This window comes from Neolamprologus brichardi, chromosome 20 (genome assembly GCF_056152115.1).
Source record: "Neolamprologus brichardi isolate AB-2024 chromosome 20, ASM5615211v1, whole genome shotgun sequence".
Taxonomy (NCBI): Eukaryota; Metazoa; Chordata; class Actinopteri; order Cichliformes; family Cichlidae; genus Neolamprologus; species Neolamprologus brichardi.
The window spans coordinates 9,993,974-10,011,835 of NC_142123.1; the positions used below are offsets into that span (position 1 = coordinate 9,993,974).

Here is a 17,862-nt window from a genome sequence, read left to right on the forward strand (position 1 = left end):
TTGTTTTTTGTTACAAGTGACAAGCCGACCATCTGTGTTAATACACTGAGTCTTCTTTGTACCTGTTTATGTAAAATTAATCAAGTATAATGATGAACACACTCATCTAACCTGTACTGTTCCAGTGCTGTGACATGCTGGAGGTGCGGTGCCAGAAAATGACCCTGGAAATGACTCTTCTCGGGGAGGGAATAGTCCCTGCTGTCACCTCCTCCCACAATGGAGATGTTCTTGACTTTGGCTATGTGCTGGAGAAGGAGACTGCCTCACAAGTCGTGAAGGTGTGTGAAAGTTAATACAAACAAAAAAACAAAACAAAAAAACAACCAAAAAACTGTCGCTAGTTACTTTTGAATACTAATTTCTTAGTGGACTGAAAAAAACTCACTTGGTTAACTTTGATGTAATTTTATTTAAGTACATTAACTTAAACATATTTTATGATTCATGTAAACACTAAGTGGAACGAGTAAAAATGGTAAAAGGGGCAATTTTCATGTGTTAATCATAGTCAGGAGACTCACAGGTTTTATGGTTATAGTCATGGATGCGTTAGTATAACTCTGAGCCATTTGAAAACACTCACAGCTAAAGCTGATGCTAAATACGTGTTGGGTGTTTTCTATTTCTCTTTCAAATGGGTCGTTCCATATAGATCTCTCCTTAACCCTCCTGTACCTCCTTTTTCTCCTGGTCTCCCATCCCTTCTTTGCACTTCACTTCCTCTCAGATTGTTCCCGTATTTGTTGGACTATTTTATTTTCATCATCACGTCACCATTAAGAAAAACAAAGGCAGCACCATGCAAGATATTTTTAGACTACAGAGTAATGAGGGAAAAACAGCCTCGGTCACTGGCATTAAATCTCGTTCTCCCTGTAGTTGCAGAACAGCTCAGCGGTGCCAGTGAGCTTCAGGGTGATGCTCGCTAGTCTCTCTCCCTTCAGACCTCAGGGTGGAGCTGACCGGGTGGCCTTTCTGCTAGACAGATATGCAAACTCCCATGTCCACCCTGCTGTGGGTAAGATTTGTTTGGAGCTCCAGAAGTGAAAACAGATTGCAGCTTGTATTTTTAACACTTTGTCCGTATTTCACTGCTCATGTAGACGTGAATTTAGTTGACTACACATACTACTAAACTTGACCTGAACTTTAATACAGTATTACCTACTAGAAGTATTGTATAAGAGAGCACAAGTGTGCACCAAATAGCCCAATAGTTTAAATTTCTACAGTTTCATAAATTAAACCTAGCAGTTTTTGCATAATCCCACTGACAGACAAACACATATAAAACTGTAATAATGCTGTAAATGTTAGAATATTTGCTTAAAAAAACAGGAGGGTAATGTGCTCCAACAGTTCAATTCTTTCATACTGACCAAGCAACGTGTTTTCTGACTTGTGCAGGGACTCAGAACTACAGTGGGTTGAGTGTGTTCAGTGTGGTGCCAGTAGAGGGCAGCATTCCTCCAGGGCAGAGCCAAGAATTCACGGTCACCTTTCAGCCTGACCACCCGTCTGTCAACTACTCTGACAAACTCACCATAGAGCTCATGAATAAGGTCAGAGGGGCGCACACGTGTACAGATTTACACGCGCTTTCAGCTGTGAATGCATGCGTGCTCTCACCCTGTCCTTGTCCTCAATCACTGCTTATAAAAACTGATCGCTTGGCCAAGGCTAAAACACTGTTCCTAATGCATTCATATTATTTAGATGTCCTTACTGCAGCCTGGACGTCCTCTCTGGTCTTGATGATATAACAACCTTAACCCTGTGCCATTTCTGTCTCTCAGAGTAAAGTGTGTGTGATGGAGCTGAAGGGTGCAGCATCTTCACATAGCATGTATCTGTGTGGCGGAGACCCGCTGACAGCGCCTGTTGAATCCCTGCTCCCCCCAGTCATAACCAGTGAACCTCAGCTCACAGGTGGCATGATTCAATTTCATTGTTTTCTCTCCAATATGCTCTTAAATACTGGGAAAATCTTACACTGACACTGTAAAGATGACTGATATCTTGCATACACTTTTCGTGATTTACGCGAGCAAGGCCAGCGTATGTGATGAAGTAATTTATGCTAATCATAGCTTGCTGACAGCCCGTGCGCTTGTCACCAGCAGTCAGATCATATTTTACCACCGAATCCACGTGTGAAATAGTCGCACCTTCTCAGTGAGGTAGTAGTAAACTGTACTGAATCCAAGAGGTGTTGGGGCATTCAAATGCTGCTCCAAACGCCTCACTGACACTGAGCAAAAATTGACTTGATGAAATGTGCATATTCTAAATGTCTTGAATAAGGAAGTAGCAATTTACCATGGTGTAATTTATACAGTTTCATCGTTTCCAGCTGTGTTTTTAAATAATTTTCACACATATGCTATTTGTTTTCTTTCTTTTTTTTCTTCTTTTTAAGTAAGCAAGTAAGGTTTATTTATTAAGCGCTTTTCGTACACAGGCAGTCACAAAGCGCTGTACACAAAGGTTAAAATAAAGAAAACATTAAGTAATAAAATAGACAATATAAACAATGCAAATTCAAAACAATTCAGAAGTGTTGATTAACAGAAGGCCCATTTAAACAATAGTTTTTGACTGCTTTTTAAAGTCAACCAAACGTAGTTGTGGAGGTAAACTGTTCCACAGCCGTGGTGCCACGGACTGAAAGGCTCTGTCCCCTTTCGTCTTCAGTCGTGTACGGAGAACAACCAACAAACTCTGAGCCTGTGAGCGAAGACAACGAGCAGCTGTGTATTTTATAAGAAGCTTGGATAAATAATCTGGGGCCTGGCCATTTAGTGCTTTATATGTTAAAACAAGAATTTTAAAACGAATTCTAAAATCTATTGGGAGCCAATGTAAAGAATATAAAATGGGAGTAATGTGAGCACGCTCACACAGCATGTTTTTACTTTTTAAAGAGTGCAAGAGGTTTTATATTTTAAATTTTGTCATCTTTCTGTGCAGCAGAAATACAGTATGTGCCAAAAGCGTGTGAACTTGCAGTGTGGTTTCTTCGGTTTTTGCATATTTGTCACACTTAAATGTCACAGATTGATTTCAGCATCAGTCAAAGATAACCTGAGAAAATACAAAATGCAGTTTTTAAACAATGATTTAGGGAAACATTTTATCCAATCATACCTGGCCTTGTGTAAAAAAAAAAAAAAGTAATTGCCCCCTAAACCTAATAATTGGTTGTGCCACCTTTAGCAGCAAGAACTCCAATCAAGTGTTTGTGACAACTGATAGTGTATCTTTTACATCGCTGTGGAGGAACTTTTATTGGAGGGTTTTTCAGCATGAGCGGCTTGTTTAAGTTCATACCAAAGGATCTCAACCTCAACCTGATTTAAGTCCAGATATGCGTAGGCCACTCCAAAAGTTTAATTTTGTTTAGTTTTTTTTAACCACACAGAGGTGATTCAAGACAGAGAAGTTTATGAGTTAATTCTCCCTGATGGTTGTGTGATCATTAAAGAGATGTAAGAAAATCCATGACTTGTAGTTAAAGAACTAAAGCCTCCAAAATGCCTCTCTTTAGCAGAGTCAGAGGTGACAGAGAGCCCCACCATTCCTGTGTTGGTGACCCTGAAGGCCAGGTGTAGCTCAGGTGCCATCACACCTGCAGTCAGGGAGCTGCAAGTGGGCTGTATCCGCTCCACACAAACCATTAAGAAGGTAACGTGCTGATGTTCAAGCATCCTGAAGCTTTCAGAAACAAAACCGACTGCTGCCACTGGTTTCATTGTTTAACACGGGGATTGAATTTACATTAGCACAGCATTCACTATCATGGTTTAAAGAGACATTTCTCTGTTTTTACCAGGGTGGTGAGTTTTACTGGGATAATGTGGCATCCCTGCAACAGCAGGGCTTTAATGTGGAGCCGAGCAAAGGCAACATGGACACAGGCCAGCGACGCGCCATCAGGATCACGTGGACACCCCACACTGGATACAAAGTAAGTTGTCTTTGGTGATCTGTGTTGCTGTTGATCACAAAAAAGTCATAAAAGTTCACTTCCAAGGAACTCAATATGTAGTTGAATAGTATTGCAAAGTTAAAGCATGGTTGTGAAAAATGGGTTCCAAAATGTGGAGGGAATATTGTTGATTTCAGCACGAGAAAAAAGTGTTATTTAAGACTTTCAGCAGAATTAGGTTTAAAATGTCTTCCTGTGTGAAACACAATGTGTATATACTTGTATGTATATACTGTCTGACAACATGTTTACGCCTGTGTGTTTCAGCCTTATGAGGTGGTGCAGATGTGCGTGCCTCTCACTTTAAAGGGCGACGGGATGAATGTTTACAGAGTCACCCTGATGGCTTTGGTCTCCACGACCGCCGATTGACCTCTAAAGGACTTGGATGATGGCCAGCAGGAATTTTGCTCACACATACTCTGACTAACCACAAATACACATATTCTGTGTGTGTGCAGAGCCAGCATTAACAAATAATGAGATCATTTGTTTGAACATTGTGGTTTTGTTTGAACATTAACTTGAGCGATTTCATTTTGCGTTGAAATGGATGTAGAGGACTGAACCAGTACTGACTAGATTATTGCAATTTCCACTTTCAAATGTTGTCATATTAGAAAATAAAAACACAGTTCTCGGTTTTTTGTTGAGTTTTTGTGTTAAGAATCTCATATAACTTCCAAAAATAGAAAGTCTAATAAAATATAGACATAAAAAAGAAAGTACACCGCCCTCTTCCAAGGTTTTACATATTAGAGCATATTAATAATCTTCTGTTTCTTAGTAGGTCTTAAAATGGGGTAAATACAAACAGCAGATGACACATTGTACTTCACACATATTCATTATTTATTAGCACAGCTTAGCTTTGCAAAACTACATCTGAACAACCACAAGACTTGTGACCCTTGGCACCTTTCAGTCGTAAACTCCTGTCTATACCAGGTCATACAGAAAATTATAACTTCATGCTGTTGTGTTGTTGTTGATCTGAAGTTGTACTTAATTCATTTTAGACCCTGAAAAGGAACAGATTATTTTTTTATTCTGTCCTGATACATAAAACCTTAGAATGAATTAAAGTGTGTAGGTAATGCTTCAATAAGCATGGATGTGTACTTATCATTAATTTTTTTAAAAGGAATTTTATTAATTTTCATTTTCAAACGATGGTGTTGCGTAAACAGAATATCTAATATAATATTTAAGGTTGTATTTTTTACTCACATTCCATGACTAATTTTGACAGACAAGCTAACAATCAAAAAAAAGGAACAAAACGGAAGAAGTTGTTTTGAAAACTTTAACTGTTTCTTCTGATTATACTACATCAATGTAAATATGGACATTCCAGATGTACAGTATATATTTGAGAGAATGATATCTGTATGAGGGAAAGTTTTTTTGTCCACTTGCTTTTGCTTTTTCTGTTATGTGTATATTTTTCCGTCCACAGCAACAACATTACATGTTACAGCCCCGTGTATCTTTGTCCTGGACAGCTACAACTGAAATTCTTCTTAATATAACATGGAAGCAAAACTATCTAAAACAAAGTGCAATAGAGCATAAAATGTTGCAGAGATATACTGTATCTAAACTATTGCTTTACACCTGAGTATACACCTGTTTTCACCACTAGGGGGTGTATGTAACACCCAGTAAGCAGCTGTGTTAAAACCGACATGGTAAAGGGTGTGTCAGCAGATGTAAGCCAGCAGATGTTCAATAACACTGCTGGTATTACACCCATGAAGTGAAAGGAGGCCAAGTTCACACCGAGGTCACACAAGGAGCATATTTGGGAAAGTGGATCTAAATGGGAACACATTAATAAATATGAATGATGAAATAGGATGAAAATGATACTAAGAACTGGGCATGTGAACTGTACTTGAAGAGTTAACTGATTAACAGTGGTTGTAACAATAAAAGTGAATGTAGCATTGCTATTATTTGCCAAGTATATAGCGGCATCAATCCAAAAATACAGGATATGATGAAAAGTGTTCTCTCAATCATCCAAATCATTGAATTCAGGTGCTCTATGGTCACAGCTGTATAAAATCAAGCACCTAGGCATGCAGACTGCTTCTACAAACATCGGTGAAAGAATCAGTCACTCTCAGGAGCTCAGTGAACTCCAGCACACTGATAGGATGCTGCCTGTGCTGTATCGTATCCAGTCATGAAATTTCCTCGATACTAAATATTCCACAATCAACTTTTAGTGGTATCATAACAACGTGGAAGTGATTGAGAACACCACCTCAGCCATGAAATGGTAATGGGGTCAGTGGATACTGAGGCTCATAGTGTGCAAAGATCGTCAGCTTTCTGCAGTCAGTCACTACAGACCTCCAAACTTAACGTGGCCTTCAGAGTAGCTCAAAAGCAGCGCACACAGAATGTGATTTCATGACTGATCAGCTCCTGCCTTATATCACCACACCAAGACATTTGTTGTTACTGTTACCGCACAACTTTGCGGTAACAGTTTGGGGATGGCCCTTCCTGTTCCAACATGGCTGCGCACCAGTGCACAAAAGCAAGGTCCATGAAGACATGGATGAGCGAGTTTGGTGTGGAAGTACTTGACTGGCCTTCACCCAACCCCACAGATCACCTTTAGGATCAATTAAACCTTGTGGAAAGCCTTCCCAAAAGAATTGAAGCTGTAATAGCTGCAAAGGGTGCAGATATTTATATATGCAACAGAATATCAAATATAAATATATTAGATGGTGGGTTTTGTCAATTTTGAGGCACAAAATTAAAACATGTCATGATAAAAAAGAATGTAGACCGAAGAAAACCTGAATCTTCGACCAACTTTAAACTTAATGACAGGCGGTTCTATTTTCTGGAAGAGGAGGAGCAAGTTAACTCATTTTGCATCTCCTTTATCAGGATGGCTGGTCAGTCAAAGACGATCAGATTACAGGTTTGATTTACTGCAGAGCACCAACTCCCACCAGCTCTTCTAATAGAATAACATCTTCATGCAGTTAAATTGTCAATGTTTAAGTCGGCTCTTTGGCAATGTGTTTTAAACATTTATCCACCAACAGTTTATCAAGTACTTGTAGCCAAATATTTTAACCATTCATTCATTATTTTGGGGAAATTGTCCAAGTAATTATCCATCTTAATAGTAATATGTGTCTTTGTGCGGGTGAATGCCGTGCCTGAGCACACAAGTAATAATATCAGTGTTGATATTAGTGCACTAGCTGTGATTTGCTCACCGATTCTTTAATTATTAAATGCTGTGTATATCAGACCTAATCCCTAGCAGGTGCCTGGTTTGTCCTGCGGCTGGGCTAGTAGATTGCACAAACCCTGCAAACATTTTCTCCACTTTAGACTTCACAGACTTCATTTGTGAAATATACACAAACACTTACTGTATGCATCCATGGGATTTCAAAATCAGTGCTAGTTGAGACAAAGGTAAACGGGCTCAGTGCAGTATGAATAATCAGCACTCACATCGGTCAGTTGCTCTGTTACAGTCAAGTCAAGCTCTCTCTTGACAAACTACACAGGATGTTGTACAATGTGAAGTGCAGGCCCTTTGTATGTGAACAGCAGATGTCAGTAATGCCTCACAGTGGACCAATAGGATTTGCCCTCTCTGAGAGATACATGCTGTAAGCATTTATCAGAGATTGTAAGAGATTATGCTAAATCAGATTACTGTACCCCAACCTGCCTATAAAAAGCAAGGTCATTATGAGCTTAGCCTCATGTAATGTCACCCGTTTTATGAAATGCATGAGATCATATTAGGCAATATTTGTGTTGTTATTTTGCCTCTTTTTCTAAGCTGATTTCTCCTATGATCTCTTGTTAATACTGTGGGATAGTGCTACTTACAGTCCCTGCTCTGCTAACGGTTGGAGTTCATGTGGTCCGTCTTTGTCTGTTAATGAATGTGACTTTTTGTTTTTAATCAAATCAGAAGCAGGACAGATCACTCTGTCCTTAATTACAAATTAGACTACATTAAAACACCACAGAAGTTATTTGTAACCACTTTAACAAGTGTTTCTAATGGGCTTTAAAGGCAAATTCATGCCTTCATAATACACTAAAATGTCTATTATTTGTCAATCCTTACACTTATCAGCACTGTTTATCATGTCCAATTTATCCCAATTAAATTAGAATTAGTTTTGAAACAGAAAGCACATCCAGCTTTGGACTGTTCGCCTCATCAAAAGGCTGAATGCAGACAATAAGCTTTCTCCCCTGGGTGCTCTCAAGCACTACTAAAGAAGCTTCACAACACATATATGCAGAGACAGGCAGGGGTGTATCCAGGGGCAACTAAATCTCAGCAGCATTAACTTGGGTAGATGAGTCCCAGTGGAAACCCACACCCTGAACACTACCTGACAGACAGTCCTAACTGCCAATGCGTTTTATTACATAAAAAGAAATCTAAACGAAGATATCAAATGCATAACCATAAGATAACAATTTATACCAATATCGCCCTTTTGTACACCTATGCACTTGAAGGAAAGCTTTTGGTGGGTTTTAAATCACATCTCTATGCAATACTGCATGGCTACTTTGGTGAAATTGTGAAATTAATGTGTGCTCAGAGAACAGAAAGTGTACACACAGAACAGCAGGCCTGTCCCGCCACCACAGGTTTTAGGGTTTACAAAAGTGAGATGGAATCAAATACACGCACTTGTGGAAATTCACATTTTTAAAGAGCATATTTACAGATTGTTTTAATAGACACAACTACTCTTATAACATTTCTAACTCCATCAGCTCATTCATACAAAAGAGTCTGTTTTTATGTAAAAGTACACATCAGTGTTTCAGAATGAATGTGACACATGCACACATTTGTCCAGCTCACATTTTAATTAAACTGAATTTAAACTGAACTTAATGTGCATTTGAAAAGACAACACTAAACAGATCTGGCACAAACAGAGAGAGTAGCTCTCTCTAGGGAACATTTCTCTTACAAGCCAAGTAGCAGTAGCTGTTGTCTTCCCCTATCCGACCGAGCCCGTGCACACTTTGTTGTCTCAGAGGACGACAAAGTGTTCCACGTCTCCAAGTAACGCCTTAACCCGCTGAGCATTAACCCCCTCTTCTGAGCACTCTACCTAGACTACTGGTGATAACGATCAAGTCATCTCTGCGCTGCACTGACGGCCCACCCATAAGCACTGAGTAGAGAAAGCAAACCCCTAATGATTTCAGTTTATATAATTGTGGTGAAGTTAATACCCAGAGAATATAATTTGTCAACAAGATTTTTTCCAGGACCAGCTTATACTAACCATAAGACATTACTGATAGATTAGCAGAAGAGAACATATTACTTGATACTTAGTTTTTGTTAAACACACACAAAAAAATACAGGGTCAAATGTACATGTTAAACATATATAAACATCAGATGTTGGTGTAGCAAAATCGTGATATGTACTTAGTCACGCACGCTAGCAGGAAAGTAAACATAACATTTGCCTGTTTTGGATTGCAAATGAAAGCGTGTTGTTCCTTTGAAACACTAGCTGCTTTACTGGCATGAAGGTCAGATTTCAATGGAATTTGATAACATTTTCATATTGCAAATACATGACACTTTTGGATATGCATCCGGTCTAATAAAATGCCAGTGGCACATTTATTTGAACTTTTTACATTGCTCATTGTGTATAACAACATAGCAGTGAATACAATAGTCACTAATGTTATTGCTAAAATGTATCCGTTAATTTGTGGTCAGTTTTCAGTATAAAGCAACTAATAATCTGTACAAGTTTGTATTCCAAAGTGACAGATCCTCTGGTACAAGCATGGCCTGGTGTGTAGTTGGTTGTTAGCCCTGCCAGATAAACACTGCTGTATTGCTGTTAATGCCTAATCGCCTTAAGTTAGCATTTACGTTATTACCAGTAAGACCAGTAAGAATAAATGCAACCCATTATTATTATTATTATTATTATTATTATTATAAGTGTAACTGGTCTTTTAGCCATTATATATCCATCATGCTATATTTTGTTTTCTACTTCAACAACACATCAGTTATTATGAAAGGTATATATAATTACATAATTTTCAACCATCATTTGTTCGCCAATAAATGTAACATTATTTGTATTGTTTTTAGCTTTTAGAAAATAAGCCCTTTAGACATCATCTGAAGCCTGGCTAATCTTTCAGTCATTTCTTTTAGTTAACTTTCTCTTTTGCTTCCAACTGTATTGTTTTAAATATGTTACTTTTCTCCAAAGTACTTTCGTTTCTCTTTATGTACACTCTTTAGTTGCCCCACAACTTTCCATGTACCTTTCAGCAGCTGCATTCTCTTGGGGTGAAAATCACTATTCAGCCTTGCCTTGGTTTCGAAAACTCTCATTCACTTTTCCAATTTTATCTTAAGTTTTCACATTAATCGAGTTTTAGAATTAAAAGCAGTGTTTTAGCAGATAAATTTCCCTCTAGGTACGTTGGAGATACCAAAGATGGCAGCATTTCCTGATCTGAAGTGGTCGCCGACCCCTCCGCCGTGCGTTGTGACGCTGCCGTAACGTGGGGTTTCCCAGACCTGAATGCAGGGTTACCGCGCCCATCTCTGCTGTTTGATGGCCGGAGGAAGAAGCGACTGAGATCCTGGCGTGAAGGAAGAAAAAGAGGGACGACGACGGTGGGAAAGACGAGAAGGGATTTTTTTGCTTTGAGTTGGAATTTGTGTTGAGACTGAGGAACGTTAAACCGGGACTCTGACACGCCTTGTCTGGGTGAACACCGTCTTGTCTCTGCGCCTCTGTGCCGGTGTGTCTCCCCCCTCGGCGGGTCAAAAACTGGGTTCGGGGAGTGCCGCTCCTCGGTGGCTAAACAAGCTAAATCTGAGCGCCTGGGCGGAGAGAGGAGAGGCAAGAGTTTGCTGTTTCCAGTCAATGTGATATAAACAACGGATACCCTCGATTGAAAGCGGGTAAGGAACTGTATTGATATTTGAAAATGCGCTTCAGGAAATACAGTAAGTCTGCAGTTCACTAGCTGCCAAGCAGGGACGGAGAACGAAAAGGGTTAAACTGGGTTGAGTGGCTCCTTCGTTAGAGTTAGCTGTAGCTAGCTAGACGTTTCTGCCAAGACGGTGAGTGGGGGTCACTGGTTAAGTTTCTCAAACAAAGTGTCGTTTAACCAAATAATATATATCTAATGGCTTTGTCCGGCAATGTTGGAGTTAATGGCCAATGCTAACCTTAATTAGCAGGGTGAATTGTGACAGCTCGTTAAGTTAGCCCGCACCCCTCTCCAACGTCCGGGTATCTTTCGCTCTCGTTGAAGAAATTAGCTACCTGCGTTAACCTGCTTCAGCTTTACTTAAGTAGCAATTTCCCCCCCAGCAATCGGGATGTAAAATTTATCAGTTGTTACCAGCATTTTTAAGCTCTTAAGGGGCCCTTTTCCCCCACATATTTCCTCTATAGGGTAGCCTGGGATTACCTGATAGGCTAATTGGTGGCACACTTGCTACTATCAGTTTATTGTTGATGAACCCTCGGCCAGCTGTTTAAGAAGAAACACAATGCTACTTCTCAAACTTACACAACTGAAACGGGCGTGAGCAGATTTTGGATTTACCACTACTCATACTGCAAATTCGTAGCATCATGAAACTGACAACGAAGGGAGTCTAAAAATGGCTACTCCACCAACAGAATCACTACCACCCCCACTATTCCGTAGCCAGTCCATACAAGTTAGCCAGCAGTGGCCACAGCCTACGTTTGCAGCCTGGTATGGATCATCTGGGTGTGTGAATTACGAATATGGCAGCGACTACATGCCTGTATCCATAATGAATTTCAACACTGGTGCTGTTGCTGATTTATGATTTTTAAGCACATTAGTTGTATTTTAGCGGCAGCATTTACTGTTATTTACATAATGTAACAAAATTCCTACTTAAACACATTTACTTGCAAAGCTATGTTAAAACGGGGTAGTTGAACCAAAAGCATTTATGTGAGTGAATCGAAACTAAACCGCCGGAGATGATGGCAACTGTATGGCACAGATATGTTAACAAATCCCACGTTTAATCAGCAGTCAGCCACCCAGTTCTTCAGCTTGGCCTTTCGTTATAATGCTCAGCGCGTTAAAGTAATATGAATTTGCATCGATTACCAAGCCGTAGGGCCGCTGTATGGTCGCGAGGAAAAGGGCAGGCACGGCTGATCTGATTGTGGCCATAGCCATTTTAGTTTCATGAGGGTTAACCCAGCGTCAGTTTGCGAACACAGTTAGGTTGATTTTAGACTTCTTCTTTTAACGGCGTGGAAACAAGATTGACGAGATCCAATTAGACAATCTGTTTATCTCAATCACGGCTCCGTTGCAGTGCAAGTTGTTAGCAGCTACAGTAACCGTGCCCAGTCGGGCCGCGCCGCTCCATAGTATCTCAAGCTCTAGCCCGGAAAACGGGCATGCTTCCTCAAAGGTGAAGCAGCATATCCCAGTCGGCACAATGCCGTAGGGGGTTAAGATAGAAATGAATTGGAACAGTTGTATTTAGCGGCGGGAAATGTTTCGTAAGCGGGTTCAGCGGCGAGGTTGGACGTGCTGTCGCAGGAAGCTGTGCTGTGCGCCTCCGACAGCACCGAGACGAGCTATATGAAGCCTGGCGCTTATACGGACTTTGGAGGCCAGCAGTATTTAGATACTACATTAGAAAAATCCGTGACCGCACGTAGACGATTTTCAACCGTTTTAGGAAAATTGGTGGTGTTTCTTAAGAGAGCTAGCCGTTTTTAATGGTTCACAAAGATGAATTCATTTTGCCAGTGTGCCCCCTCCCTCCGCCTCCTCGAATGAATGGGTTCCTGTATTCAGGGCCCAAGCAGCTGCAATGAACAAGATGGCGTTCAAAGCCTTTTTCATCACCGCTTTTTCTCAGACAGAGAGAGGCAGCTGCCGAGCATCGGATGGGTTTAGGCTTGGCAAGCTAGATCTCATTGATTATCCTCATCCTAAAAATGTGCAGAATGTATTTGCATTAAAACGTTTTCATGCTCATAGCATTCCTGGTCAGATTAATCCAGTATGTGCACCTCACTTACAGGACAACATGGTGGGGAAGGGGTGTTGTACATCTTGACTGTGAACCTGAACATCAGGGGATCTGAAAATTACACTATATCTTTAAATACTGTATATGAAATGTATTTTTTATTTAGATTTTAATATTATGCTTATTTTCTTAGATTTTTTTTAACCACACCTTAGGGAATGGGATGTTTCTTCTCAATCCTCACAGCTGCTTAGAGATGTGATAGAACAGATTACAGAATTTAAAGAATGAAAGATGTAATGGCTTCTTTAGATTTTTAAGTTAGTTCTTTCACATTTTGTTATTGTTGCAGTAACATGTATTCTGCTTATTTCCAAAACTTTACTTATTCTCTTTCTGTGTGCCTGTATATCAGACACATTTTGTGTATTTGTTTTTAATCATGCCTATTCATTTATTAGTCATAATTAGATTTATTTTAACACTGATCCAAAACTTCCAGTTCCAATCTCTTCATACTAATCACATCATACCTCACAACTGATTTGATGGAAGTTAAGTTTGGGAGAAATCTATGGCATTATTTGTTTTTGTATGAAGTGGTCTGGTTTTCCAGGCTTTTGGCCAGACCTGTAATAAACTACAAATAAAAGAGGAAGTTTATGCAGAACAGTATACTGTGAATAGTTAAGGTTTTATCTGTAGCACTTTTGGGTTAAGCGCAACCTGTATGCACGCCCAAAAGCATCCAGTTAACAAACCAAGCATAAAACATTGTTCTATTTATTGTTAATCAGCTCACATGACCTGGATGTGACCCACTCTATATTGGCACCCTGAATATATCCAGCACTGGTTTTCTTTGGCCCTGTTGGAAAGCAAGAGAAAAAGCTGCATGAATTTCTCCAGCATTTTATTGATGACTTTGCCTTGAAACAAGTCATATACGACAGGCCTGCCTAAAAGCATTAATTGCAGAATTGTCTGTTTGAGACTGAGTTTGTGCACAGTGTAGCTTGTCAGTAGCTTAGCTGTGAGTGAGTAGCACCACAAGATAATGACCATGTGTTTAAAACCTGAATAATTATCCCGTTGGCCTGGGATTTGGGTGGATGGGTGGGGGGATTGTCATCCAGTTTATTTATTTTCCCTCATTTAATCTGGGAGTACTGTATGAATGGGATTAAATTCTTAGATATGTGGATTTCAGTCTTTGGGATTATGTGGCTTTGGTTAGTGATAGTGCTGATTTATTTATTTATTTTCACATCAGGCATGATCCTGCTTTTCACTGTCCACTTTAAAAAGCAGATGTGCTGAGGGGCCAAATAAATATGGGTGTACATGCCTAGCCAAGTTTTAAATACACTTTACTATTTTGTACCTTATACAGTAAGTTTAATAATTCATCAGTTTATTATGCTCACTGTCCTGTAATTAGAGCACACATTATCCACCTTCCCTCTATAAGAACTTTAGATGGCACAAAGTGATTGATACTTTCACAGGATTACCCCCATACCCTCTCTTTGATAAAATACCTTTTTCATTCAAGTGTTGGATACCTGAACTCTCAAGATGTGTTGTATGTTTGTGACAGCCTTGGCTGTAACGTAACTTCTGACCAGACCAAAATGATGCAAGTTTTATATACTTGTGGCTCCAAGAGACCAAAAAGCAAGAGTGGTTGGATCCAACGTGGTGGTGGTTTTGTCTCACTGACCATTATGGTATATTATGATTTCTTAGTTAGTGACAGTCTCCACATCTTTGGTTTGCATCTGGTAGTTTGAAGTTTTGTTTTGTTGTTGTTGTTGTTATTGTTTTCAGGTAAATTGAAATGGAATTAAACTGATCAGAGTCAATCAAGAGTTTTTTTTGTTTTGTTTTGTTAGTTTTTTTTTTTTTTCTTTTACTCAATGAAAAGACGCATGAACTCACAGATTAGTATAGCATTAATGGTGCTGGACTGTGGGAAGAACCCAGAGCCCCTGGAGTAAACCCACACAAGACCAGGGAAAACATGCAAACTTAAACCTGCTTCAGATGAGCTGGTTCAATCCAGAACTTGTAGCAGTGAGTGTGGACACCATGACAACATAACTTTTCTATTGAGGTTCCAAATAGATCTGTAGTATGAATATATACCAGTCCCCATCCAGTGCCACAGAACATGTTTAATAATAGTTCTTTAATTACATTTATGGTTGGTAATCAATACATTTAGTCAGTAAAGCCCTATCACATCTAGACTGAAATAAAAGGCCTGCATTGAAATTAAATTGCCTTGGTTCAGTAGTTAGAGTTATGCATATCAGCCCCAAGTTTTTTGCATGTTAATAAACACAAGATAATTTTATATCCTGTTAATATAGGATATATAATGCTTTTGAGCAATTCCCTGGTTGTTGTAGCTGATGGGTAACCGCTGATGTTCAGGAGTTTTGGTGGTGGTGAACTCTTCGGACTTTGTAATGGCTTTTTCACTGTTTTCCAGTGGACTTCAAGTACCCTGGTCCTGTTTAGCATGGCCATTGCAAGTGTTATTCAAGTAGTCACAGTACTGCTGCAAAACTGAAACTTTGTTTCCTAATTTCTGTACAAATTTATGATAGTTTTTTAAAATAAAAAAACTGAGAAAAACTGCCCTTTTTGTTATAGAGTTATGGAGTTATAAGTATACAACTACTGTAGCCTGATCCAACTTCAGATGTTTTCCGACAGCCACACAAGTATTACTACAAAAAGGCTTTGTTGTGCAAATGCAAATTCAGGTATACTACAATGCTTGATAGAAAGCGTAGGATACATTATGTAAAGTTTGAGTTTCGGATTCAAGACAAGAAGGAAATAATGCATTATTTGCACTTAATTGAAGATGCAATTTTTGGGTAAATAATTATTTCCGGTATACCAAACTGACTCCACAACTACATAAGTACACAGTGAACCCTGGATTTCCTGTTGCATTACAACCCTACTTTTCTATCTACCTATATCTGACTTAAAACTTCACGGTGCCTGTATATTCATCTCAATTTCTTCAAAATAAAAAGGAATCTTGACACGTTTAACGGGGCCTGTGTAAAATGTTTCCTTTAAGGGAAACTGGTAGCATGCCATTTAACTGTTGGTTACAAGCCACAACAAATCAGTTTTCTGCGAGGCATTTTGGGGTTCTGGTTTCTAACACAGACAGTTTCATGTAAGAGTTGATGGAAAAATACTCAGAACAGTATGGGCATGGAACTTGAGTTATCCATTTGTACTATGCCAAGCTCCTGAATATGTATTTCTCTTCATCCACAATAGTGACTTTATCAGCGACATTATTTGTGAATATTAATTTTGAAAGACCATTAGTCGCAGTCTCTGCAGTATGCCCTCCATTACTATACTCATAGGTCTTGTTGGTTGAGCAATCTAAATCCTTTCTTCTTCTTTGTGTAATACAGCTCCTGAAAGCAGCTCAAGCGCAGTTTCATCAGGGTGTGTTGATCATCCATAAGCAAATGTGCAGCTAAAGACTGTGATGGAATCGCTGTGCTAGTACAGTTTTGTTCTAACAATATCTTTCAGAAGATAATAAGTTTCTTAGCATCCACTGGTGGAAGTTATCTAACTATTAATTGCATGCACACCACACATGTGTTTCAGCCATATACACATGAGCACAGATGCAGGCATACATTAACACTAAGTGTTAATAGAAGTCTCAAGGCTACAATGTACAACTTCCAAATTCAAATTTTAGAGCTATTCACAAAGATTATGAAACTTGGCACTGAGTGCAAATGCCAGCACACCCACAACAACAGCAGGGCTTTCCCTCTTTACCACAGCAAGGTTTATAGTGAGGTAGCCCAACAGTAGAATCAAAAACATCTGCATTAAAAGTTACTCAAATAGTTCAAAGAGGAAAATTTTAGCCTTTTCTAGTTGCAGGATTTTTTCATCAGCCATTAAAGCCTTTTTGAAACTTGGGCCTTTTACCCGCATGTCATCTGGAGGAACCTAGGTTTATATTCAGTTTCTGAGCCAATTTTCCTGTCTAAAAAGTCCCTGCTCAAGTTGTAGTACTTGGTAATGGCCCAGGAAGTAAGTAGTCGTTGATTGTTTATACACAAAACCCAGATCTGTTCTGTGCTACTCGCCCTGCTAGTACAGCTGCTTGCCAGGTATTTTCAGTGAGCTATGCATCTAAATGTATTGCCATAATTAATGTGACTGATGCATAGCAGAGAAAACTGTCAACATGTAGAAAATGTTTGCGTTAAGAACTGCGATGGCAACATGAAGCAAATTCCATGTCATCCAGAGTCCAGTTTGCTGTTTTATGTACAGAAACAGGTCACAGGTAATCCAGTGCCTTATCTAATGTAGCACTTGTAACTTATATCAAACATCTGTTTTGTTTTTTTTGTTTTTTCTTGTTTGGGTTTTTTTGCCCATCATTGGAAACTACTGGACACTCAGTTATAATTTAAAAGGCAATTTAAAAAAAGACATACATTTTAGGACTGCAAACTGAACATTTTTGTGTTTGCTACCTTTAGTGGCAATGCAGGCCAGCTCTCTCAAAAGTGTCACTACCCTAAAGTGGCAGCTACAGTGGTTTACACCAGGATGTTGCGTTTCCTGAACACAATCACAACTTAAATGCAAAATGATTTGCTTTTCTTGAGTCATGGTTTAAAAATAAATAAATAAATCAAAGGCATATTGGAGTTGGTTTTAATGCCTTACATTGTTATAGGTTATACAATTTAAAGTATTCTATTCAGTTCAGATCTTCCTCTCAGAA

At 39.2% G+C, this 17,862-nt stretch overlaps 2 protein-coding genes across 7 annotated transcripts in view; both read left to right on the top strand.

The window, feature by feature from the left end:
- Positions 1-4,634, top strand: part of cfap74 (cilia and flagella associated protein 74) — a 54,735-nt gene extending 50,101 nt beyond the window's left edge. For 5 of the 6 annotated variants that reach the window (XM_087833855.1, XM_087833861.1, XM_087833860.1 and 2 more), the window contains exons 33-39: positions 126-281; positions 883-1,021; positions 1,411-1,565; positions 1,800-1,932; positions 3,551-3,687; positions 3,836-3,970; positions 4,259-4,634. In XM_087833855.1, coding sequence (XP_087689981.1) covers positions 126-281; positions 883-1,021; positions 1,411-1,565; positions 1,800-1,932; positions 3,551-3,687; positions 3,836-3,970; positions 4,259-4,363 — 960 coding nt within the window. In that variant the 3' untranslated portion in view covers positions 4,364-4,634. The remainder of the gene's footprint in view (positions 1-125; positions 282-882; positions 1,022-1,410; positions 1,566-1,799; positions 1,933-3,550; positions 3,688-3,835; positions 3,971-4,258) is intronic. The other variant, XM_087833859.1, reaches the window with a different exon arrangement.
- Positions 4,635-10,588: 5,954 nt separating this feature from the next.
- Positions 10,589-17,862, top strand: part of gnb1a (guanine nucleotide binding protein (G protein), beta polypeptide 1a) — a 30,052-nt gene continuing 22,778 nt past the window's right edge. The window contains exon 1 of the mRNA XM_006785361.3: positions 10,589-10,976. The gene's annotated coding sequence lies outside the window, so the exon portion shown is untranslated. The remainder of the gene's footprint in view (positions 10,977-17,862) is intronic.